The sequence below is a fragment of the Salmo trutta genome, chromosome 12, assembly GCF_901001165.1.
Source record: "Salmo trutta chromosome 12, fSalTru1.1, whole genome shotgun sequence".
NCBI classification, from domain to species: domain Eukaryota; kingdom Metazoa; phylum Chordata; class Actinopteri; order Salmoniformes; family Salmonidae; genus Salmo; species Salmo trutta.
Window position 1 is genome coordinate 3,173,418 of NC_042968.1, and position 26,775 is coordinate 3,200,192.

Here is a 26,775-nt window from a genome sequence, read left to right on the forward strand (position 1 = left end):
GGTGAATAGATTATCTCTGCATGTGTGGTTCCTAACGTGAAGCATGGAGGAGGAGGTGTGATGGTGCTTTTCTGGTGACACTGTCAGTGATTTAAATTTGAATTCAAGGCACACTTAACCAGCATGGCTACCACAGCGTTCTGCAGTGATACGCCACCCCATTTGGTTGCTCTTATTGGGACTATCATTTGTTTTTCAACAGGATAATGACCCAACACACCTCCAGGCTATGCAAGGGCTATTTGACCAAGAAGGAGAGTGCTGCATCAGATGACCTGGCCTCCACAGTCACCCGACATCAACCCAATTGAGATGGTTTGGGAGGACCGCAGAGTGAAGGAAAAACAGCCAACAAGTGCTCAGCATACGTGGGAACTCCTTCAAGACTGTTGGAAAACATTCCAGGTGAAGCTGGTTGAGAGAATTCCAAGAGTGTGCAAAGCTGTAATCAAAGCAAAGAATCTCAAATATATTTTGATTTGTTTAACACTTTTGTGGTTACTACATGATTCCATATGTCTTATTTCATAGTTTTGCCATCTTCACTATTATTCTACAATGTACTGTACATGTGGTACTGGACATGTGAAAATAGTAAATGTTTTAATTACGTCACTTCTGTTTTGAGCCGACTTCACCGTCGGTCAGAGTGGGGCTCCTGGCTCAGGCCCAGGAGGCAGCTCTGTTCCAAAATGAAGGCAATCACTTTTCACCCCTTCAAACTCCTCTCACCGGGGTAACCTGGCCCAGAAAAACAAACCCCCTCATAGATACACCCATATAACTGGAAATTAGAATACATAGGATCTCACACACACACACACACACACACACACACACACACACACACACACACACACACACACACACACACACACACACACACAGTAACGATGGTATCATTGGTGGTACCACTGGTGCTACGTGCCAAATGACACCCTATTTCCTACGAGCCCTATGGGCGCTGGTGAAAAGTAGTGCGCTATATAGGTGATGAGGTGCCAGTTGTGATGCAGCTTGAGTGGTAGCTAGCTTCCTGGCAGGATATACTGTATTTGAGAGGCATCCAGGGTTCAGGTGAAATACCAAAATAATCATTACAAACACTGAAACCGGAGATGGAAATGTGTCAAGGCTACAACCAGACATACTGTAGTAACTACACATCTACACAGATATACACAAACACACATCAATAGTCGTTCCCCTCAAATGTCATACTTTAAACAATATACTGTATGAAGTCAAAACAGTCAGACTTCCCCTGATTCTAAAACTATATTCTCAACTTTGCACTCTCCCAAAAATGTACAGAAGCAAATCAGGCACAAAGTGTGCAGGAGAACCAGACTGGCTGGTCATGGTTCTAGTCTATGACTGAGTAAGAGGGACTTAATTGGTTGGGTTCAAGGCTGCGACCTCATGGGGTCTCTTTGCATTCAACAGAGTATTTATTTGTTCAGTGCTCCTCTTAGGTCTATTTCTACACACGAAGGTGGCAAGTAGCCTAGTGGTTAGAGTATTGGGCCAGTAATCCTAAGGTTGCTGGTTCAAATACCTGAGCCAACAAGCTGAAAAATCTGTTGAAACATCTTTGAACAAGGCACCCTAGTTTGCTCCCTACTACTATGGCTGACCCTGTAAAACAACACATTTCACTCCACTTATCTGGTGTATGTGCAGGCACTTCACAATCACATGAAATTAAGGAAAACCAGCTCTCTGACCCTCTCTGACCCAGTTCAAGCAACCAGGATGCTTGAATTAGTTCCATTCACAATAACTGAAGCATAGCCAGGGAGTTGGGTGATGATGAGGTAACAGAGGGGTGGGTTAACAGAATGCCACATTTATAATGCACTGAAGATTAATTTAGTATAGAAACCCTGGAGAATGTTTTGAACAACCCCATAACAACAATGTTTAGCCGGTATATTTGTTAAAACAACTAATATACCTATATTTGCACACCACCTGCTGTTTCACTACCAGAAACCACACTTTAAAAATGTGTATTACTGAGTGAATACATTGTGAAGTATCAGGTGAGTAACGTTAACACTACGTTATCTCCTCAGCATCCATATGCATCATTATCCTTTGAATGAGTCAGTGCAACCTGGTCACAGACACTAAATAGACGATATCCTCACACATAAACAAAAATAGAAAGGTAGTCTTGTCGCACTATTCTCTTATATCACACAGCTTATCAACATAATGCAGTTTAACATAGTGCACTTTGTTTTAACACATTTTACAGGTTTTGCACTCATTCATTTTAGTCTTCCCTGTGGCTCAGTTGGTAGAGCACGGTGTGTGCAACGCCAGGGTTGTGGGTTCGATTCCCACGGGGGGGCCAGTACAAAAAAAATGCACGAAATGAAATGTATGCATTCACTACTATAAGTCGCTCTGGATAAGAGTGTCTGCTAAAATGTAAAATGTTCATCACTGCTTGCTCTATCAGAAAGTAGGATGGCCCTCTGACTAAATGTAGGTTGAAACACTGTGTTTTATTTATTTATAAAGCCCTTTGCAAAAACCCACATTACCAGACATCTTTACTCACCCATAGAAGTAGAAGTTGCCATTCCCAATCACAGGGATGGCTAACTGGAAAGTATGTCTGATGCTACAGATTTAGGAAAAACAGCTTTTAGTTTCTTTGCACCTCATGTATGGAACAATCTTCAGAGTTCTCTACCAATGTATTTATTGGTGCATTTCGGGCAGTTCAGAGTGTTGATTGAGGACCTCTGCTGAGGAATGTGCTTGTTTTTTTTATTTGTTGTATTCTCTTTGAATTATTATAAAGTTAGGATTGATAAGATACCCTGTAAGAGCTTTTGTGCACAAGCCCCTTCAGTGTCATAAATGTAAAATATTTGGACATGTGTCAAGTGTGTGCAGAAGGGAAGAGTATCTTATGGCAGATTAAGTGAAATGCAGGCAAATTGTGGAGATGAACATGTGCCTGAATTCCTGGAGTGCCATGTTTGGGTGAAAGAGACAGAGGTGGCAAGGGGTGGAGTGTCCAACATGTCTCCTATCTGGAGGTGTGAGAAGATTGGAAGGAACGGGTGGCGGGGAAGTAATGGTAGGAGAGCCACCACGACCAGTGAAGGTTTCTCATCAACCAAGGGATAGTGAAATGCTACATGTTAAAAAGGTGGAGTTTGTATTATTTATTGCAATGGTCATAAACTGTACAGTACAAGTGGAGAAGTATAAGAAAATTGCAAATATTGTGAACGCAGCTGAACATTTTTGGCGTCTTCATGATTTCAGTGGAATGTTCTGCCATCACAGGAGCCTGAGCCTGTGGAGGGATCTATTTTAGATTGGACTGTATTGAAGATGTGGGATGTTTTTTGTTAGTTGATTTGTCTAATTTTGTTTGATGTCGTTTTCCCCCAATACAGAAATGGTTTTTATTTAGATACAGATGACCAATCACATTCCCTGTGTATTGCCCCTCGACATCACGTGACTCCTCACCTGGCAACAACTGCTACAACAAATCCGAAAGGCTTGACTGGAGTTAAGCAGTCATCATATTAGTTTGTTTACCCAGACGTTATCCAAATGTGTATGCGTTTGCATGAAAACATATGATTCGCAGATCCCAGTTGAAGAGAAAATGGTAAAGCAGAGCATCCAGATCTTTGCCCGCGTAAAACCCACAAAGAAAACGGCCTCGGTAAGTGCATCGTATTTTGTGCAAGGTTCATTTGGGTCACAACATAGGCTAATTTGTGAAGTAACGCGTTACATCGTGGAGTTGAGTTTAACAGTAATTGACTAGGCATAGGTCAGCTTGCTTTATCCCTCTGCGGTATCCGCATGGTTACTTAGCCAAGCCAGCTACTTAGCTAGCAAACAAGTTACCAGTCAGTCAGAATTGCCTGTTTCTGCTCAACTTCGACTAACATGAATAAAGGCAGGCTAACGTTAGTTAGCTAATTAAGTTGCTAGCTATCATACAATAGGCGTATACTAATAATTATATATTTAATATAAGTAGACATGCACTCATAATTGACTGTAGCGCATATAAAGAAACCACAAGCTACCGGTGGCTGAAAACACAATCATCGCGGGATGAATATGTGACGAATATTCCGGCCAAGGATGGTCCGTTTAAAAATAATTCCTTCCCCCTCGCCCCTTGCCCTGCCAGTGTTTTTTTGTTTTGTTGTTGTTGTTAATATTAACAACACATCAATACAGGAAGTACATGTGGGAACAGAAGTGTGTATACTCGCCAGACATCATGAAACGTTATCAGAAGTGTCCATTTAATTTAAGGGCTGAGGGGATAGGGTGTAGTGATGGGCATTCCGGCTCTTTTCAGTGAGCCGGATCGTTTCAGTGAGCCGGCTCGTTCAACTCAGCTCACCAAAAAGAGCCGGCTATTTTGGCTCCCAAACGGCTCTTTAAAAAAATTGGTTTGCGATAGTTTGACTATGATTGGTGTTAAAACAATTCCAATTAAAATATTAAATGAAATCATACTCTACCTTATTTAAAAATGCATTGGTTTGTTATGAAAAAGAATGCTATTAAACATTTGCATTTAAAGTATAACTTTTTAATGTATATAAACAAAATGCATATAAATCCAACCATTCAAAGCGATTATAGTCTGAACAGCATAATAGAATATTGCACCATATCAAAGAAAAATAAATAACAATGTGCAAAACTGCAGCATCCCACTTAAAACATTAAACTGCCCCCTCTTTTCTCTCTCTTCTTTATTGCCATGTTATAACCAGCAGCACACAGCAATGTTGACCATATTTTGCTTTTATGAGAGATTTGCATTCAGAAATACAAGCTGCCTCACTTTCGAAGGGGCTGATGCAGTTTCTTCTCTTAGTAATTATTTGTCCTCTTTTCGAGAAGACCCTCTCAGAGGGATTGGATGTGGCCACTATGCAGTCTCCCTTTCATGACTTTAGTAAGCCGTGGGTAGACAGAGGCCTTGTTCTTCCACCAGCTCAGAGGATCTGCAGATCTTTGGAGGAGGGGCTCCAAATAGGATCAGACCTCCATTATGGCATCTGCTGAGGGATTCCTTCTTGCTGCATCCCCAGTTGCTCTCTCGTCAAACAGCACCCAAACAGCAGACGTTTGTGGCACTACTGCTGGTGCTTCTGCTCCATCTGATCCCTCTTCTTCCTGTTGCCCTAGTGCCTGAGCCAGCTGACTGCTGGGGCTGAACCTCCCTGCTGCTGAGGTTATTCTTTGAAGAGCCTCATCAATCGCTCTGGCATCACTGAAGGCTAACTTCTTAAACCTGGGGTCAAGTGCAGCGGTTTCTGATAGCACGTGATTATATTCCATTCTGTGGCACTTTCTGTCCATTGATGAACATAGGGTGTCCATCAACTCTGTCACATGTCCTGTGGTTACATCTGCTTCTCTCTGGTGGCTGGCTGTGATTCGCTGCAGACCCTTACACAGGAGTATCATTTTTGAGGCTGTCACATAGCTGAAAAGAGAGAGCAGTAACTTATTAGTTCAGGTTCATGTTTTGTCTACTGATACTACATTCTCATCTACTGCTCGTATACATATAAAATACTGGATTAAATAATGATGTAGTAATAACTGCTTACTACTCCCCACTGATCTCCACAGTGACCTGCTCAAAGGGTTCCAGGACTCTGCACACCTCCTCCACCACCTCACATTCCTCTTGGGTCAGAGCATCAACAGGTGCATTGACAATGGCCAGGGTAGAGATGATGGCATCCTTTGACTCAAGAAAACGCTTCAACATATAAAATGTTGAATACCACCTTGTAGTGCAGTCTTGTTTAGTCCTCAGCTCAGGCATTCCCATCTGGCATTGTGTAGACTTTTTAGTTTTTCAGCACCTACTGTGCTCCTGTGGAAGTATTCCACAGCTGCTTTCACTTTGTCCACAGTGGGCTTCATCACCTTCAGAGCATCTCTTACAATCAGGTTGATTGTGTGGGCAAGACCTGGATGATGGGTCCATTTTAACATTTTCATGGCTTTGGTTATGTTAGCTGCATTGTCGCTTTTCAGATCACTTTTCAACCTACTTGCCATTCTCTGGCCACTCTCAACAGTTCCTCTGCCAAGTTCTCTGAGGTGTGTCTGTCGCTGAACTCAAAGCAGTCCAGAAGACAGCTAGACATCGAAAAATCTTCAATGAAGTGACATGTAACCGACATGTAAGAAGTGGTTACCCAGCAGTCAGTGGTAAGGCAAACTGCAGTAGCTTTTTGGTCTCTTTCCCGCACTGAAGCCTGTGTGCTCTCGTACAGTTGTGGAATAAGTGCTGTTGAAAGGGTTTTCCTGCTTGGAATTGTGTTCATTGGATTTAGACTATTGCTATAATTACTAAAACCTCTGTCCTCCACGATCGAAAATGGATGTAACTCGGTGGCAATCATTTTAGCCAATGCAATATCAATTTGGCCTTGTTTTACTACAGACATGGACTTTGGCATAAACTGGTCCATCGAAGACTGCGTTCCTGTGGGTCGCGGAGTATCCCCTCAGTCAAGTAGGCCTACGGAGGTGCTGGCTCCACCACTATCACTAGCAGGCCGCTAGTTTCTCAAAGCTCTGCTACAGCTAGCTTCACAGTTGTGTGCACAGTTCGCATATGCCGGTGTAGGTTGTGCGTAGAACCGGCTTTATATGAGATTTTGTTTTAGAAAATTCCACACTGTGCTCTAACATTGTCTACTTAATAAAATGCATCCAAATGCTACTATGCTTACGACACATTTTCCAGCTGTTGTTTTCACAGCTGTCCTTCCTCTCTCTCCTCGGCTGCTAAGTGTGTGACTGTGAGTGAGTTGGCTCGGCACTCCCTCACGCACAGCCCATCTATCTATCTACCTCATCCCCATACAGTATTTATTTATCTTGCTCCTTTGCACCTCAGTATCTCGACCTGCACATTCATCTTCTGCACATCTACCATTCCAGTGTTTAATTGCTATATTGTAATTACTTCGCCGCCATGGCCTATTTATAGCCTTAACTTACCTCATTTGCACTCACTGTATATACACTTTTTGTATTATTGACTGTATGTTTTGTTTATTCCATGTGTAACTCTGTATTGTTGTATGTGTCGAATTGCTATGCTTTATCTTGGCCAGGTCGCAGTTGCAAATGAGAATTTGTTCTCAACTAGCCTACCTGGTTAAATAAAGGCAAAATAAAATTGGTTGACACATCGCGTTTGATTTACAGAAACAACAGGTGAGGGTGTTAGTCTGAGCCGACAGTCAGAACGAATGTGTATGCGCTTGAGCATTTAGGCCTATATTATTTTATTTATTTTTCTGTTCTTTGAATTATTTAATTTTATTCATTTAAATGTTTTGATATCTTAATTTTTTTATAAATAGATTCGGCTTTTCTGATATGCAAGCCGGCTCCCAACGTTCACCTACAAGAGCAGGTTCTTAGAGCCGACTCGTTCGCGAATGACCCATCACTAATAGGGTGTGTCTGTTAAGTGTTTGGACCGCAACCCTAGAGCTCGATAGTAGTAGGCCGAGCCACATGGCTACCTGGAATGCTTGTTGTTGTCAATCATTTGTGATTGACAAGTGTGTAACTTTATAGCTATATTTCTCCCATTATTATTTAATGTCCAACCCTCCTGGCCTTATTTCATGATGATTCCTTGGCTGCCTTTCAAACTCATAAAAGACACACCCTCGTCCACTTACCCTCGCCTTGGGCCCGGGGGAATCCCCCCGGCTATATTTTTCGTTGGTTCAAAAGATTAGCCAGGTAAGGGAAGTTTGCAACGTAAGCCCCTTAGCCCTAATGTTTTTATGGAGTTTTCCAGTGTACAGTTCTGTTCACTTCGGGGCCTGAAACGCCCCATAATTCAATTCACGATGAGTGTACGTCCGCTAAGTAAAGTCCGCCAAAACTTAAAACGGCAATATGGAGTCAACATACAAGTGTAAGTAAAAACAAATTTAAATAAGTTAGAAATTGTGCTACTAATGCACAAACACGTCTCGTAAAAGTATTGATGTTTTTGTTTCGCTAGCTTTTGGAAATTGTAGAAATAAAACATGTTCCTTCTTCAGAAGTAGCTAGGCAGGCTAATGTTAGTTAGACAATGAATTTGCTAGCTATCATACAGTAGGCTTCTATTAATAATGATATAGTTTATATAAGTAGACATGCAATCATAATTGACTGTAGCGCGTATAAAGCACCCACAAGCTACCGGTGGCTGAAAATACTATTGTCATGAACGAGTGACGAATTTCCGGGCAAGGGCGGTCCATTTAAAATGAATTCCTTCCTCCCTCGGCCTTTGCCCTGCAAGTGTAAACTCATCAGATGTCATGATAGGTCATCAGAAGTGTCCACTTAGTTTGAGGGGAGAGGGTGTGTCTGTTAAGTGTTTGGAATGCAGCCCTTGGCTCATACAACAATTCTGCCCTCTTTGTAGCTATGACCACACTGTCCTGTTCTATGGTATAGTACGGTATGGGTGTAGCCTAAAAGGTAGGCCTTCAGCTCAGGGTTAGGCTAATCTCTCTAAAAGTCTAGAGACTGTCGACCTAGGCCTGTAGCTAGTACCATTTAGCCTATTATTGCAACTACCCACGGTATTGTGCGCTGCGCATTGAGTAGGCCATCAAACCTCAACCACACAACAAACCTTGCCTGGATTTGAGTATTCAATGGTCTTCCCCATCAGTGTTCTTCCTTAATCACGAGAGTGCCTTTTATGTCCTTTAGACTTTGTGTGTGTGTATATTTTGATAAAATACTTTGAATAGAAGTGTGTTTTCATTCCAATAAGTTAGCTAGGCCTATTCGTTTTCTCTTTACATCCTAATTCTGGTATGTCCCATGTTTGTGTCCAAATTCTAGGAAATTTTAACCCACTTAACCCTACATTTTCACCATCTGTAACGCTTGTCGTCTGTAGAAGAAGGGGACCAAAGCGCAGCGTGGTTAGTGCTCATCATTAATTTATTAAAGATAGAACACTTAAAAAAAAAAAAAGAAACCGACAGCCAAACAGTTCTGTCAGGTGCAAAACACTAAACAGAAATTAACTACCCACAAACCCCAAAGGAAAACAGGCTGCCTAAGTATGACTCCCAATCAACGACAACGATTGATTGAGAGCCATACCAGGCCAAAACAAAGAAATACAAAGCATAGAAAAAAGGACATAGAATGCCCACCCAAATCACACCCTGACCAAACCTAAATAGAGACATAAAAAAGGCTCTCTCAGGTCAGGGCGTGACAGTACCCCCTCCCCAAAGGTGCGGACTCCGGCCGCAAAACCTTAACCTATAGGGGAGGGTCTGGGTGGGCATTTCTCCGCGGTGGCGGCTCTGGAGCGGGACGCAGACCCCGCTCCACCACTGGCTCACCCCACTTAGGTGGCGCCTCTAGAGCGGGGTCCCTCGCTGCGGGCCCCGGACTGGAGGGCGACTCTGGCTGCGCCGGAGGACAGGCGGGCGACTCTGGCTGCGCCGGAGGACAGGCGGGCGACTCTGGCTGCGCCGGAGGACAGGCGGGCGACTCTGGCTGCGCCGGAGGACAGGCGGGCGACTCTGGGAGCTCCGGACTGTAGGGCGACTCTGGGAGCTCCGGACTGTAGGGCGACTCTGGGAGCTCCGGACTGAAGGGCGTCTCTCTCGGTTCCGGACTGTGGGCCGTCTCTCTACGGGGCATTGTCGCCGGAAGCTCTGGACAGGGCACTGTCGCCGGACACTCTGGACGAGGCACTGTCGCCGGGACACTCTGGACGAGGCACTGTCGCCGGACCCTCTGGACGAGGCACTGCCGCCGGACACTCTGGACGAGGCACTGTCGCCGGACACTCTGGACGAGGCAGTGTCGCCGGACACTCTGGACGAGGCACTGTCGCCGGACACTCTGGACGAGGCACTGTCGCCGGACACTATGGACGAGGCACTGTCGCCGGACACTCTGGACGAGGCACTGTCGCCGGACACTCTGGACGAGGCACTGTCGCCGGACACTCTGGACGAGGCACTGTCGCCGGACACTCTGGACGAGGCACTGTCGCCAGACACTCTGGACGAGGCACTGTCGCCGGACACTCTGGACGAGGCACTGTCGCCGGACACTCTGGACGCCTGGTACGTGGGGCTGATAGTGTAGGTACCAGACTGGAGACACGCACCCCAAGGCTAGTGCGAGGAGCGGGAACAGTACGTACTAGACTGGGCTGACGCACTGGAGGCCTGGTGCGTGGGGCTGGTACTGGAGGTACCAGACTGGAGACACGCACTTCAAGGCTAGTGCGAGGAGCGGGAACAGGACGTACTGGACTGGGCTGACGCACTGGAAGCCTAGTGCATGGTGCTGGCTTTGGAGGCGCCAGACTGAAGACACGCACCTCAGGGCTAGTGCGGGGAGCAGGATACACTGGACCGTAGAGGCGCACTGGCGGTCTCGAGCGCAGGACTGGCACCGCCCATACTGGCTGGGGGCCCACTTCCCCCCGGCAAATGCAGGACGCTGGCACCGAGCACACCGGCCTGTGGATACTCGGCCTCGACACCGTGCACGTCACCCCATAGCACGGGGCCTGACCAGTACCACGCTGCCTCTGGTAAGCACGGGGAGTTGGCTTAGGGCTCAACCCTGGCCCTGCCGAACTAACCGTGTGCCCCCCCAAAAAATTTATTTTGAGGCTGCCTCTCAGGTTCCCATAGCTCCCTTCGCTTGTCCTCCCAGAGTTGACGTTCCAACTCCCATGTACATCCTTCCCCCCGATGCTCCAAACCACGCTACTTGGTCTTCTGTTGGTGAGTAGTTCTGTAACGGTTGTTGTCTGTAGAAGAAGGGGACCAAAGCGCAGCGTGGTTAGTGCTCATTATGAATTTATTAAAGATAGAACACTTTTAAAAAAAAAAGAAAAAAGAAACCGACAGCCAAACAGTTCTGTCAGGTGCAAAACACTAAACAGAAATTAACTACCCACAAACCCCAAAGAAAAACAGGCTGCCTAAGTATAACTCCCAATCAGCGACAACGATGTACAGCTGTCCCTGATTGAGAGCCATACCAGGCCAAAACAAAGAAATACAAAGCATAGAAAAAAGGACATAGAATTCCCACCCAAATCACACCCTGACCAAACCTAAATAGAGACATAAAAAAGGCTCTCTCAGGTCAGGGCGTGACACCATCATTGTAATGGACTAGTTAGCTAGGCCTATTTTGTTGATTAGTGATTAATTTACATTTGTCCCTCAGGTATAAAGGGCAAGCCTGTAATGAGAACTGACATCTGGTTTTAATTTGGTAAATCTATACAATTATTTTCTAAAGAAACATTGAACATCTGTAGTCAAATCATAAAAGCAGGTGAGCTGGTTCTACTCTGGATATTTTCTGGTGTTTTTGTGGTGGAAAACATAACACGCCAACCCTGCCACCTATAGATAGGCCTAGATAGGCTAGAAATTGATAACAAGTTAAATTTTGGTATTTTGTTAAGCTTGCATTCGATTACCTTTCCATGTTCCACACAACAAGCTTCCATTCGCCCTGTCACAAGAGGAGTTATGGCTGATTTTAAGAATAAGTCATCAACCCTTTCACTTTAAGTGTCCCCTTTTAACCTCTTGAGATGGGAAAACATGTTTATGACAGAAGGTGACATACAGTGCCTTTCGGAAAGTATTCAGACCCCTTGACTTTTCCCATATTTGTTACGTTACAGCCTTATTCTAAAATTGATTAAATAGAACAATCTACACACAATACCCCAAATCAAAAACAGATTTTTAGAAATGTTACCAAATGTATACAAAAATAGAAGACCGATATACCTTATTTACATAAGTATTCAGACCATTGCTATGAGACTTGAAATTGAGCTCAGGTGCATCCTGTTTCCATTGATCATCCTTGAGATGTTTCTAACTGTGGTAAATTAATTTGATTGGACATGATTTAGAAAGGCACACAACTGTCTGTAAAAGGTCCCACAGTTGACAGTGCATGTCATAGCAAAAACCATACCATGAGGTCGAAGGAATTGTCTGTAGAGCTCAGAGACAGGATTGTGTCAAGGCACAGATCTGGGGAAGGGTACCAAAACATTTTGCAGCATTGAAGGACTCCAAGAATACAGTGGCCTCCATCATTCTTAAATGGAAGAAGTTTGGAACCACCAAGACTTCCTAGACCTGGCCTCCCGGCCAAACTGAGCAATCGGGGGAGAAGGGCCTTGGTCAGGGAGGTGACCAAGAACCCAATGGTCACTCTGTCGGAGCTATAGAGTTCCTCTGTGGAGATGGGAGAACTTTCCAGAAGGACAACCATCTCTGCGGCACTCCACCAATCAGGCCTTTATGGTAGATTGGCCAGATGTAAGCCACTCCTCAGTAAAAGGCACATGACAGCCGGCTTGGAGTTTGCCAAAAGTTACCTGAAGACTCAGACCATGAGAAACAAGATTCTCTGGTCTGATGAAACCAAGATTGAACTCTTTGGCCTGAATGCCAAGAGTCACGTCTGGAGGAAACATGGCACCATTCCTACGGTGAAGCGTGGTGGCAGCATCATGCTGTGGGGATGTTTTTCAGCGGCAAGTACTGGGAGAATAGTCAAGCTTGAGCGAAAGATAAATGGAGCAAAGTACAGAGAGATCGTTGATGAAAACCTGCTCAAGACCTCAGACTGGGGTGAAGGTTCACCTTCCAACAGGACAATGACCCGAAGCACGCAGCCAAGACAACGCAGGAGTGGGTTCGGGACAAGTCTCTGAATGTCCTTGAGTGGCCCAGCGAGAGCCCGAACTTAAACCCGATCGAACATCTCTGGTGATGATGCAGCCACCACTACTCTTGAAAATATCCAGAGTAATTTTCAGTAATGTATTGGATTTGCCCCAAGCATAACATTTTGTATTCAGAACAAAAAGTTAATTACTTTGCCACATTTTTTACAGTATTACTTTAGTGCCTTGTTGCAAACAGAATGCATGCTTTGGAATATTTTCATTCTATACGCACTTTCTTATTTTCACTCTGTCAATTAGGTTAGTCTTGTGGAGTAACTACAACAGAGATGAGGTAGTCATAAACAAATAATGTTAAACACTATTATTGTACAGAGAATGAGTCAATGCAACTTATGTGAATTTTTAAGCACATTTTTACTCCTGTACTTTTTTCGTTTTGCCATAAGGGGGTTGAATAATTATTGACTGAAGACATTACATCTTTACATTTTTTATTAATTTGTAAACATTCTGAAAAACATAATTCCGCTTTGACATTATGGGGTATTATGTGTAGGCCAATGAAAAAAAATCTATATTTAGTCAACTTCTGTCATGCTCGTCGTAAAGGACAGACCAAGGTGCAGCGGGTATAGTGCTCATCTTTCTTCTTTATTTGAAAGAACACTCAAAACAAAATAAACAGATGACGAAACAGTTCCATAAGGCACACAGGCTATACAGAAAATAACCACCCACAAAAACACAGGAAAAACAGGCTGCCTAAGTATGGCTTCCAATCAGAGACAACAAAAGACACCTGCCTCTGATTGGAAGCCATACCTGGCCACACATAGAAAAAGAAACATAGAAATAGAAAACTAGAACCAAAATCCCCTAGAACCAAAACCCCCCAAAACAAACACCCCCTGCCACGCCCTGACCATGCTACAATTACAAATGACCCCTTTACTGGTCAGGACGTGACAGTACCCCCCCCCCCCCCCCCCCCCCAAAGGTGCAGACCCCGACTGCACCTCCAAAACAAAAAAAAACACAAAACCAACCCCAAACCTAAAGGGAGGGAAGGGAGGGTGGCCACCGTCAACGACGGTTCCTGTGCTACACCCCCCCTTCGCCAATCCTCCCACTACGGAGGTGGCTCTGGCTCTGGACGTAGCTCCCGTTCCGAAGACTCTGGGCTGAGAGGCGTCGCTGGAGGCCCCGGGCTGAGAGGCGTTGCTGGAGGCTCCTGACTGGGGAGCGTCGCTGGAGGCTCCGGGCTGAGGAGCGTCGCTGGAGGCTCCGGGCTGAGGAGCGTCGCTGGAGGCTCCGGGCTGAGGAGCGTCGCTGGAGGCTCCTGACTGGGGAGCGTTGCTGGAGGCTCCTGACTGGGGAGCGTCGCTGGAGGCTCCTGACTGTGGAGCGTCTCTGGAGGCTCCGGGCTGAGGAGCGTTGCTGGAGGCTCCGGGCTGAGGAGCGTCGCTGGAGGCTCCGGGCTGGGGAGCGTCGCTGGAGGCTCCTGGCTGGGGAGCGTCACTGGAGCCCTCCTGCGTGGAGCTGGGATCGGTCTCCCCGGACTGGGAAGACTTACAGGAGACTGGGTGCGCAGAGCAGGCACGAGGCACACTGGGCCGTGGAGGCGCACCGGAGGTCTGGAGCTCAGGGCTGGCACACTCCGTCCTGGCTGGATGGTCCCTGTAGCCCGGCATGGGCGGAGCGCTGGCACAGGGCGAGCTGGGCTGTGCTGGGGGATGAGGGCTGCCGTGCGTAGAGCAGGCGCAGGATAAGCTGGGCCGAGGAGACGCACTGGCGGCCAGATGCACTGAGCAGGCACACTCCTTCCTGGCTGAGTGCCAACTCTAGCACGGCAACGCTGCGGAGCCCGTCCCGACCGCACCGGACTGTGCGTGCGGATGGGCGAGATAGTGCACATCCCCCCGTAATGCAGGGGTGTCAAACTCAAATACCCAGTGGGCCAAAATGTAAAACTTGAACAAAGTCGCGGGCCAACATTGAACAAATGAACCTTTTAATATGGACCCAAACAAGTTTTGCTTTAACATTGAATATGGAACAAGCATCGCTTATTACCATACAATATATAATTTAATAGTGGAGACATGCAAAATCGAATTTCAAATGAAAAAACACATCAATGGCATTCATTTATTAAATAAATCAAATTTAAATAAAAATCGTATGCCTCTTTTCTATTTGCAGCCTTCTGATTTAAATACCAAAATAAACTTTTTCCACTGGCTAATAATTTTACAAATAAAATGATAATAAATCAATCAACCATTCAAGCCCATGCCTTGTAGCAAGAAAAAGTGCACAAAGAAAACGTTAATTATTGCACACTGATCTAATCTGATGTGCCCATTTTCGCCATTTTGTGCCCATTTTCGCCATTTTTGGGAAGGGATAGCGCGCTGACATGAATCCTACAGACGAAGAACCATATGTGACAATTTTTCCATTTTAAGATAATCAGTTATTTTTATATTATTTTTATATTATTTTTATATTATTAGTTATTTTTATATTATTAATTGTGTGTACCACATTAGGTGTTTTATGGTGGACAAATAATTCACCATACTCATATCTTCCAACAACAATTGATATTTTTTTGTTATTTCAAAAAATACTTATTTTATTGCTGTTTTAATTTTTAGAATGTGGAAGAACAGTATATCTCCAGCGATGATTTCAGTTTGTGGAAGAACAGTATATGTGACATTTTGCATGACACTTGTAAGATGTGTTAAAAAAGGACCTGATATGATGTTTTAAGTACTTTCAAGTACAGATGCCCTTCATGTAAATAACTTAAATGCAATATGTAGTAAATTAATTTGTATGGAGGTTCATTTAAAGGTGGTCTATCAACTTTAGCACTGATGACTTTTCTTAAAAGTTGAGTCATGAAATCTTAGTCTCATTTAAAATGAAGCCCTCAATGTGAACATACCATAGAATAACTACAAAAATAGAAATACAATTAAATTAATTCAATCAAAAGAAGCACAACTTGTACATATCAAATATGGATCAATGTGATGTGCCAATATGCATGTCCATTATGCAGGTCCCTAAGGTCAATATTACAAAACGTTCAGAAAACCATTCTCTTTGCGTTTAACACTATGATCAGCAATTAAGTTTTGAATTGCGTTAAACCCATGCTAAAGGCAAGAAATGTCCTTCTGTACTGAGGTGACAGCAGTAAATAAGTTAACTGCTTAGAGTTAATGCTAAATGTGGTGACAGAGAGATGTACTGTATATTGTAATGAATAAAAAAAAGGGAATCATTAGGATATTTTATTGTTAGAACAACATCTTGCATGTTGATGGGATGTTAGTAAACTATTTTCTGTGCAATACCTGTGACTTTTAACCACCTCACTGAGGTGATCTGTAGTCCAGCTGGTCGCTTGAGGACAGAATCTGGAAGGTGCCTGAAGTCTTCACATTGCATCCTCATCACCTTGAATGGTTTCGCTGGTTGTGCTTCAAGTATCATCTTTGAAACATCATCAGGTGTATGAAGGACTGACTCCTTGCACCTCTTCTCGATGGTGGCAAAAGATCGATCACAAGGAAGAAAAGAATGACCAGAGACCATGAACTTCTGCTCAACTTGGGTAAAGTAACCCATAGAGACGAGCATCGACATCAGATTGAGCATCCGCCAGTTGTTATTCTGCCCACAGCATCTGTCACTGAAGATGATCAACTTGCGCACCTCTGGTTTGGTGAGTGGCGTGAATTTTGTCTTCACCCACTTCAATATGCAGCTTGCTACCTCAATGGACCCTCGGTGTGCAATCCCCTCATGCCAAACACACATGTATGCAGGATCTTCTTTTCCAAGTTCCTGGATGCAAAGGTTAAAATTTGACAGCTGCCGCTGATAGTAGACATTGGAGTGGGTCAGATTAGGGGTGTACATCACCCCCTATAGATCCACAGAAATGACATGGCAGTCAGCATTGGCTTTAGCCCACTCAGTGTCACTTTGAAGCTGTGTGTAGGCCTTTTCGGCTTTTCGATGGTGCAACTCACTTTCAACTGCTATCTTCCTCTTGTCCTCTTCAGATGTTGCTGCTGACATCTTAGTGAAGAATGTGTCACATTTGCCACAGGTGTCACTCCTGGGTTGGCCGAAATTGAGACTGCTGTTTGAAAATGTCCCTATAAACCCAGAATTTTGCAGATGATGTGGTATTCTTCTCTTTGTAGAACATATACATTTATTGATAGTAAAACATATACTGTAGCACATTCAGGGTATTGCTTGATCAGGACCCCCATCTTTCACACACTCCCAACCTATACACAGAATGAGTTTGTATTGCACCATTGTGTAACACTGCACTTTTAGAGTTAACGTTAATGTACGTATCATTACTGTCAAAGTTAAACTATGCAAGTGTTCAATATAGCTATTATAATAGGAGTTTTGTCCTATTTCTAACCTGTTCTAAGCCGGAGAGAATCAACGCTTGTTGTTTCTCGTATGGGACAGTGTAGAAACTGTTGAACAGATGCAGCTTGCGCTCATCAGTCAACTTTCCACAATCATTTCTGCACGTCGTGGAACACGCTCTTCCCTGCAGGATACAGTGTAACGTTACATATAACTAGCTAGCTACTGTAGCCATGTCGAATCATCCGGTGGATGGACAAAAAGTAGCTAGCTATGTTTCTTCTATAATCTAGCAATAACATTTGTAACGATAGTGTATAAATTAGTAGCCAACGAACTTTAGCTAATATGTTTTCTCTATAGTTACAAATGAGACAACCCAGAACATACATGTTAGTTACTGTACTCTATAGCTAGCTAGCTTGATTGTTTGATATACGGTTCTTCCACATACCTCTTGGACAGCTTTTCCCAGTTTTTTCTTGACCCTTACGATTTGTATAGGGTTTTCCCGCATCCCGTAAGATCTTCCTTTGCCTGTCTTTCCATTCTTTTAGTTTTGTTTTACGTTTCTTTCCCACATTTCGGCGATTTTCATCAGCAACAGAAAAGTTGTGCGCTTGTCCGTCCATTCTGAGTGGTTCACATAAACGGTTATTCCACGAGAGCCTATCTTTAAATGTAAAAATATTGTTAATTAGCGCGTGAAAAGCTTGTGAAACCGGTTCACTATAGAAAAAGGGTGTCCAATAATGATTTTTCATGTAGATCTCTTTTTTTTGAAAAATGTCACATACGGTTCTTCGTCTGTAGAATTCAGTTGTAGCGTCTATGTTGCTATGACTACTGTCACAGAGGAGAGGGCGTTTCTGGGTCCTGTCCTGATTGGCGCACGAAAACAACAGCAGAGCATTATGGGATTCGTAGTATTAGCGGTGAATGCGCTGTATAATACCGGCGGGCCAGCTCTAGTTGTAATTTGGTATTGTCTCGCGGGCCAAATATAATTACCCCGCGGGCCAGAGTTTGACACCCATGCCGTAATGCATCGCTCGCCCCTCTGCACACCAGCTCAGTCGTGCCCTCTCTGCCAGTACCTCCTTCCGGAATCTCGCGTCAAGCTCGGCGCTCGACTCCTTTCTCAGCTCCGGTTTGCTCCACGGCTCCCTCCCCTTATGCCCCCCCCAATACATTTTTGGGGGCTGCCTCTCCACCTCCTGAATAGGAGGATACAACACCTCATACCTCCGTCGTTCCCTCTTTGCTTCCTCCAGCTCCGCCTTCGGGCACTGGTACTCCCCAGCCTAGCTCCATGGACCCTTGCCATCGAGGATCTCCTCCCACTTCCATGACTCCAAAAACTTATCCTGCTGCTCCTTCCTCCGCTGCTTGGTCCTTCTTTGGTGGGTGGTTCTGTCATGCGTGTCGTAAAGGACAGACCAAGGCGCAGCGGGTATAGTGCTCATCATTCTTCTTTATTTGAAAGAACACTCAAAACAAAATAAACAGATGATGAAACAGTTCCATAAGGCACACAGGCTATACAGAAAAAACCACCCACAAAAACACAGGAAAAACAGGCTGCCTAAGTATGGCTTCCAATCAGAGAGAATGAAAGACACCTGCGTCTGATTGGAAGCCATACCTGGCCACACATAGAAAAAGAAACATAGAAATAGAAAACTAGAACCAAAATCCCCTAGAACCAAAACCCCCAAAACACACAAAACAAACACCCCCTGCCACGCCCTGACCATACTACAATTACAAATGACCCCTTTACTGGTCAGGACGTGACAATTTCAAATTCTGTCTCTAACTCAACAAAATGTGGAAAAATACAAGTGGTGTGAGTACTTTCTGTATATGATTTAGGCCTAGGTAGTCTCAATAATAAATATTTCCTGACCCAGCAGTCTCAATAAATGTGATTATATTTCCAATTGTTGGATATCCTCACTCTGGCTGGATTCCAATAGGAATTACACATTACGTTGCATGCTACCAAAATGTGACTTGCAGGCTTGATGTGGCCTGTAAACCAAGAGTTTCAGACCACTGCATTAGGGTGTAACTAGGCCTTAAAATAATTGCCTAATGGTAATGTAGAGACTCACTTGGTGAAGGCTACAGGACTGAAAAGCCATTGAATACACCAACCATGTCTCTGTTGCTAACAATACAGTTATGGATGGTAATAATTCACTCGAAAGGCAAGGCACACTGGGAAATATGCAAACAAGATCCAATACATTCTCAAGTTCACTCAACCTAAAATTCAGTTGATTGTTGATTGAACAAGTTGATTGAACATATAATTTAACTTAAGAATGAGGCCTGTGTTGGTTCAGCTATATAAAATATTGAGCGAACTCACAATTGACTCACAATTGTACATTGAATCACCCCCCCCCGTAATTTATAAATGCCTCATGAGTTTAGTACAACCGCCTTAACCAAAACTTTTCCATTGTTTGTTTTTGTCATCATTTGAGTCTACACTGCATGTGGGGCCAAGCACTGTGTGACCACAATGCATTTCTATTCTCTGAAATAGCCCTATGTCTATTGTTAACAAGCTAGCCTTGCAAACAACTGTTTAGGCCTAGCTACAATAAGTAATGATGTCTGGCAACGCAAGAATAACAAGCTAACACTGTTCTTCTTTCAGGTATACTGTGTGGACAATGAGGAGCCGGCGGGTTCCATACTGGAGTTCCTGGTACCCAAGGACCTGGCTGACGGCTTCATAAACAACAAGAAGGAGACCTACAAGTTCAGGTGAGCATCGGCGCGAACACACATCACATGCATCATGGATCATGGTATTTCTATTGTCATTAGGCTTAGAACCTAACGGCTCAGGTGTAGGGGCTTAGGTTATGACTTTCAACACATTTTCTACCACAGCGACATGCTCTTAAGTTGAATGAAAATGCACTTTAGCCGACACTGGTAAATGGTTGTCACTGTATGGTCATGCTGGGAAGGATTTAACCACTAGCTCTAACCCTACCCCTGCGTTTAAGCCTATTTCTAAATAGCAGTTGCTCATCAATTCCTTCTGGTTGTTAGCGGGATATCCACAGAACTACATAAGGGCAAAGTGTCTGTGCAAAAGCATTTGCCCGGCTACCAAGACTCCTTGGTCTGGCCAAACGTTACGCCACGAACACGGATGTTACTTTCTTCTTCGCAATGAGTCTGGATCTGAGTACCTCCCACGACCCTTCACCGAATGCAAAAAAATATATTTATAGTCCGTCAGATTGGTCCAGAAAACAATGGTTTGGCTTTGAACATTGGCTTTGATACTCTGATTGGGTCGTCTCTAACCAATTGCAAATTACTTTGTTTTGTAAAACGCCCCTCGTCACCACAAACAACTTCAATGATGACAGTCTCAGATTAAAGTATGTAGTGAACGACAGAGCAGCGGAATAATTTAGTGTGTGTAACAGGCAACAAAAGCATAGACATACTTCTCTTTTCACATAGGCCTACGTAATGGCAAAGATACAATGTCTGATTCATTGTGGCGGTGAAGGCTGCTGTCCTTATAATACAGGGCAGAGCCCTTCATGCCACGCTTCCAAGCCCTCAATTCACAGTTCTGTAGTCAGCCGTGGCTATTGAGAGGCCTCTTAACCACAACAGCCTTTTAATAGATTGCGAAAGTTCCCTTGCGCCTGTTGGAATAAAATCCCACATAGAAGAGCATTCGGGGCGGACTGCTCCTGATAGATCTTTCCCGTCTTCCCAGGGACATTATTTGGGGTGTGGCAGGCTTTGAAGATGACTTAGCCTAACTATTCCCACAGTTTGGAAAATAATTTAAAGGGGTAAATGAGATTTCTACAATGATTTTGGGACTTTTATATACGTAATATGTTTATTCTTGAATAATATAACTTATAAATACACTGTATAAAGAAAAGTATGTGGACACCCCTTCAAATTAGTGGATTCGGCTATTTCAGCCAGACCTGTTGCTGACAGGTGTATACAATTTTGCACACAGCCATGCAATCTCCATAGACAAACATTGACAGTAGAATGGCCTTACAGTGACTTTCAATGTGGCACAGTCATAGGATGCCACCTTTCCAACAAGTCAGTTGGTCAAATTTCAGACCTGCTAGAGATGCCCTGGTAAACTGTAAGTGCTGTTTTTGTGAAGTGGAAACATCTAGGAACAACAACAGCTCAGTCGCGAAGTGGTAGCCCCACACAAGGTCACAGAACGCTACTTGCACACTCATCTTCTGCACATCTATCACCCCAGTGTTTAATTTGCCATACTGTAAAAAATTCTCCACTATGCCTATTTATTGCCTCACCCCCCTTATCCTACCTCATTTGCACACACTGTATATAAACTTTCTCTATTGTATTTATTGACTGTATGTTTGTTTATTCCATGTGTAACTCTGTGTTGTTGCATGTGTCGAACTGCTTTGCTTTATCTTGGCCAGGTCGCAGTTGTAAATGAGAACTTGTTCTCAACTAGCCTACCTGGTTAAATAAAGGTGAAATAAAATAAAAATAAAATGGGACCGCCGAGTGTTGAAGCGCGTAGTGTGTAAAAATTGTTGTCCTCGGTTGTAACACTCACTACCGAGTTCCAAACTGCCTCTGGAAGCAACATGAGCACAAGAACTGTTCGTCGGGAGCTTCATGAAATGGGTTTCCAAGTCCGAGGAGACCCACACAAGCCTAAGATCACCATGCTCAATGCCAAGCGTCGGCTGGAGTGGTGTAAAGCTTGCCGCCATTGGACTCTGGAGCAGTGGAAACGCGTTCTCTGGAGTGATGAATCACGCTTCACCGTCTGACAGTCTGACGGAGGAATCTGGGTATGGCAGATGCCAGGAAAACGCTACCTGCCCGATTGCATAGTGCCAACTGTAAAGTTTGGTAGAGGAGGAACAATGGTCTGGGGCTGTTTTTCATGGTTTGAGCTTGGCTCCTTAGTTCCAGTGAAAGGAAATATTATTGCTACAGCATACAATGATATTCTGTGCTTCCAACTTTGTGGCAACAGTTTGGGGAAGGCCCTTTCCAATATCAGCATGACAATGCCCCCGTGCACAAAGCAAGGTCCATACAGAAATTGTTTGTCAAGATCGGTGTGGAAGAACTTGACTGGCCTGCACAGAGCCCTGACCTCAACCCCATTGAACACCTTGGGATGAATTCGAACGCCGACTGCGAGCCAGGCCTAACATCAGTGCCTGACCCCACTAATGCCCTTGTGGCTGAATGGAAGCAAGTCCCAACAGAAATTTTCCAACATCTCATGGAAAGCCTTCCCAGATGAGTAGAGGCTGTTATAGCAGCAACAGGGGAACCAACTCCATATTAATGCCCATGATTCTGGAATGAGATGTTCTATGAGCATGTGTCCACATACTTTAAGTAATGTTGAGTACCTTAAGCTTAGTTCAACTGTATGACCTCAAATCATGATTATATCTATAATTTTGATCTCATGGATGGTCAGTTCTTGCATTCATAGCTCTGTCTATGAATTTTAGAGTGGTTACATTTCTCTATCCCCATCCCTCAGCTGTTTACCAAATCAGTGGCGGGTGACCGATTGCCCCTTTAAGGAGTACGTTCTTCAGTCCACGTTTTTGGGTTTATTTAATAAGATATTCCTCTCAAATATTCATCTCAAAATCCTTTTTTTGCTTGTCCTTTGTATTGGCCTACATTTGGACTAAAAAGCATGCTTAGAGGAGAATCTCTACCGAACATTATTTTCAGTCGAGGCTGTAACCCCGGTCCAAAGTGTTAATTTTCTGCTGTGCATAGAAGTAATGATTTCTCCTCTATTTAAAGTGCAGTGTGTGGAAAGTCCTTTATTTTCCCACTTCCCTTCAGGTTCCAAGAGGTGTTTGATCAAACAGTCAAGCAAGAGGACATATTTGAAGCCATCGCCAAGCCAGTGGCAGACAGGTGAGACACCCTTTAACTTGTTTTAAACTTCAAGGTTAGAGTGAATCTTTGAAATGTTTTGTTCTAATTTCATGCTAACCATTTTAACAAGCTACTGTGTTGGATATCTGACATTCTCGAAGGTAGACCTAATAACTGGACAACCAAAAGAAAACTATAAAAAATTGTAGGCAGGCACTGTTTTGGCAGTGTGAATCCCTATTCGAGTTTTTCGACACAAGTACAGTTGTTTTCTCCATTGTCTGTGGTCCATTCTATTCTAAACTGTGCTGCCCAGTCAAGATTACTACTTAGACTTATAGATACAGGTGACATGTTTAAGGTGGGCCTAACTTCTCCACCAAAAAGAGGTTGAAAACCGATAGACACTAAAAAATGAAAGGAAAACTGATCTTGAGACAGTGCTCAGGAACAATGTTCACCTACACACCATTCGTTCACCCCTAGGGCCTCTGTTCAATGTTGCAGCAAGGCCCAGACCACACAGACTTCGCCAGGCATGTTGACAGGTAGCACGTTGCTCTGACAGTAAGCTGAGCTAGTGCGAAGATGGAAATGAAGGGAGGCTGTGATTTTTGGTCCAAACCACAAAGTGGTGAGCTAGCAGATGGGGGTCACACACGCTGCTATCCTGTGCATGCGATAAGCCTCTCGCCGCAATGCAGCGGGTATCCTTCGCCGAAGCTCATCATAATTTTTGCTCTACTATATGTAGATTTCCCAGTTTTTGGGCTACCCCTCCCTATTTCTAGTGCTCTTCAGTAGTAGTTGTGACTAGGGTTGCAAAGGGAGGGTATATTACTGGAAATGTTCTAAGTTTACCAGTAAACCACCATTACTGTGCAATTTGTTTGTTTTTTCGCGTTGTTTGTAACTTATTTTTTTACTTATTTTGTACATAATGTTGCTGCTTCCGTCACTTATGACCGAAAATAACTTTTGTGATTACTCACCTCGAACTGGACGAAGATTTTTTCTTTAACGAGTCCGACGCGAAGGATATACTGCTTTCTCGGGAACGGGCCCAAATCCCCATCATTTGCGTGAAGAAAAGACGGAGAAAAGGGGTCGGAGGTTGGGCTGCCTTCTGAGAATTTGTAGGCGAGTGCGTAGACCCCCTCTACCATCAGTCCTATTAGCCAACGTGCAATCATTGGATAACAAAATGGATGAGCTCTGATCAAGGATATCTTACCAACGGGACATTCAAAACTGTAATATATTATGTTTCACAGAGTTGTGGCTGAATGACGACATGGATAACATACAGTTGGCAGGGTTTTCATTCCTTCTGCAAGATGGAACAGCTGCGTCCGTTAAGACAAGGGGTGGCAGTCTGTCTGTTTGTTAATAATAGCTGGTGCACAAAATCTAATATTAAGGTTTTGCTCGCCTGAGGTAGAGTATCTCCTGATAGCTGTAGACCACACTATTTACCAAGACTTTTCATCTATATTTTTCGTAGCTGTCTGTTTACCACAACAATCCGATGCTGGCACTAAGACGGCACTCAACAAGCTGTATAGGGCCATAAGCAAACAAGAAATGCTCATCCAGAGGCGGTGCTTCTAGTGGCCGGGGATGTTAATGCATGGAAACTTTCTACCAGCATGTTAAATGTGCAACCAGAGGGAAAAAACTCTAGACCACCTTAAATCCACACACAGAGACTCATACAATGCCCGCCTTCCATTTGGCAAATTACATTTACATTTTTACATTTTAGTCATTTAGCAGACGCTCTTATCCAGAGCGACTTACAGTAGTGAATGCATACATTTTTTAATTTTTTTTAAATATATATTTCTTTTCCGTACTGGCCCCCCGTGGGAATCGAACCCACAACCCTGGCGTTGCAAACACCATGCTCTACCAACTGAGCTACAGGGAAGGCAAATCTGACCGTAACTCTATCCTCCTGCTTTCTGCTTACAAGCAAAAACTAAAGCAGGAAGTACCATTGACTCGCTCAATAAGGAAGTGGTCAGAGGATGCAGATGCTAAGGTACAGGACTGTTTTGCTAACACAGACTGGAATATGTTCCGGGATACTTCCGATGGCATTGAGGAGTACACCACATCAGTCACTGGCTTCATCAATAAGTACATTGATGACGTCATCCCTACAGTGACCGCACATACCCCAACCAGAAGCCATGGATTACAGGCAACATCCGCACTGAGCTAAAGGGTAGAGCTGCCGCTTTCAAGGAGCGGGATTCTAACCCGGATGCTCATAAGAAATCCTGGTAAGCCCTCAGAGGAACCATCAAACAGGCAAAGCGTCACTACAGGGTTATTGAATTGTACTACACCGGCTCCGACGCTCGTGGAATGTGGCAGGGCTTGCAAACTATTACGGACGACAAATGGAAGTACAGCCGCAAGCTTCCCAGTGACACAAGCCTACCAGACGAGCTAAGTAACTGATATTCTCGCTTCGAGGCAAGCAACACTGAAGCATGCATGAGAGCATCAGCTGTTCCGGATGACTGTGTTATCACACTCTGTAGCCGATGTGAATTAGACCTTTTAAACAGGTCAGCATTCACAAGGCCGCAGGGCCAGACGGATTACCAGGACGTGTTCTCTGAGCATGCGCTGACCAACTGGCAAGTGTCTTCACTGACATTTTCAACCTGTCCCTGACCGAGTCTGGAATACCAACATGTTTCAAGCAGACCACCCTGTGCCGAAGGTAACCTGCCTAAATGATTACCGCCCCGTAGCACTCACGTCGGTAGCCATGAAGTGCTTTGAAAGGCTGGTCATGGCTCACATCAACACCATCATCCCAGAAACCCGAGATTCACTCCAATTCTCATACCGCCCCAACAGATCCACAGACGACACAATCTGAATCGCACTCCACACTGCCCTTTCCCACCTGGACAAAAGGAACACCAATGTGAGAATGCTGTTCATTGACTGCAGCTCAGCGTTCAACACCATAGTGCCCACAAAGCTCATCACTAAGCTAAGGATCCTGGGACTAAACACCTCCCTCTGCAAATGCATCCTGGACTACCTGACGGGCCTCCCCCAGGTGTTGAGGGTTAGTAGCAACAAGTCATCTGCCATGCTGATCCTCAGCACTGGGGCCCCTCATAGGTGCGTGCTTAGTTCCCTCCTGTACTCTCTGTTCACCCACGACTGTGTGGCCAAACACGACTCCAACATTACGTTTGCTGACGACACAGTAGTAGGCCTGATCACCGACAGCGGTGAGATAGCTTATAGGGAGGAGGTCAGAGACCTGGCAGTGTAGTGCCAGGACAACAACCTCTCCCTCAATGTGAGCAAGACAAAGGAGCTGATTGTGGACTACAGGAAAAGGCAGGCAGAAAAGGCTAGACACACCTTTTCCCCCTCAAGAGACTGAAAAGATTTGCCATGGGTCTCCAGATCCTCAAAGTTCTACAGCGGCACCATCGAGAGCATCCTGACCGTTGCATCACCGCCTGTTATGGCAACTGCTCGGCATCTAACCGCAAGGTGCTACAGAGGGTAGTGCGTATGGCCCACTACATCACTGGGGCCAAGCTTCCTGCCATCCAGGACCTGTATACTAGGCTGTGTCAGAGAAAATGTTTTTGTCAAAGCTTCCAGTCATAGACTGTTCTTTC

General features: G+C 44.5%; 1 protein-coding gene across 2 annotated transcripts in view; it reads left to right on the forward strand.

Annotated features, from left to right (window-relative positions):
• Positions 1-3,477: 3,477 nt before the first annotated feature.
• The window catches only part of kif6 (kinesin family member 6), a 261,943-nt gene continuing 238,645 nt past the window's right edge, over positions 3,478-26,775 (forward strand). For both annotated transcript variants that reach the window (XM_029766851.1, XM_029766852.1), the window contains exons 1-3: positions 3,478-3,703; positions 19,860-19,969; positions 23,075-23,149. In XM_029766851.1, coding sequence (XP_029622711.1) covers positions 3,605-3,703; positions 19,860-19,969; positions 23,075-23,149 — 284 coding nt within the window. In that variant the 5' untranslated portion in view covers positions 3,478-3,604. The remainder of the gene's footprint in view (positions 3,704-19,859; positions 19,970-23,074; positions 23,150-26,775) is intronic.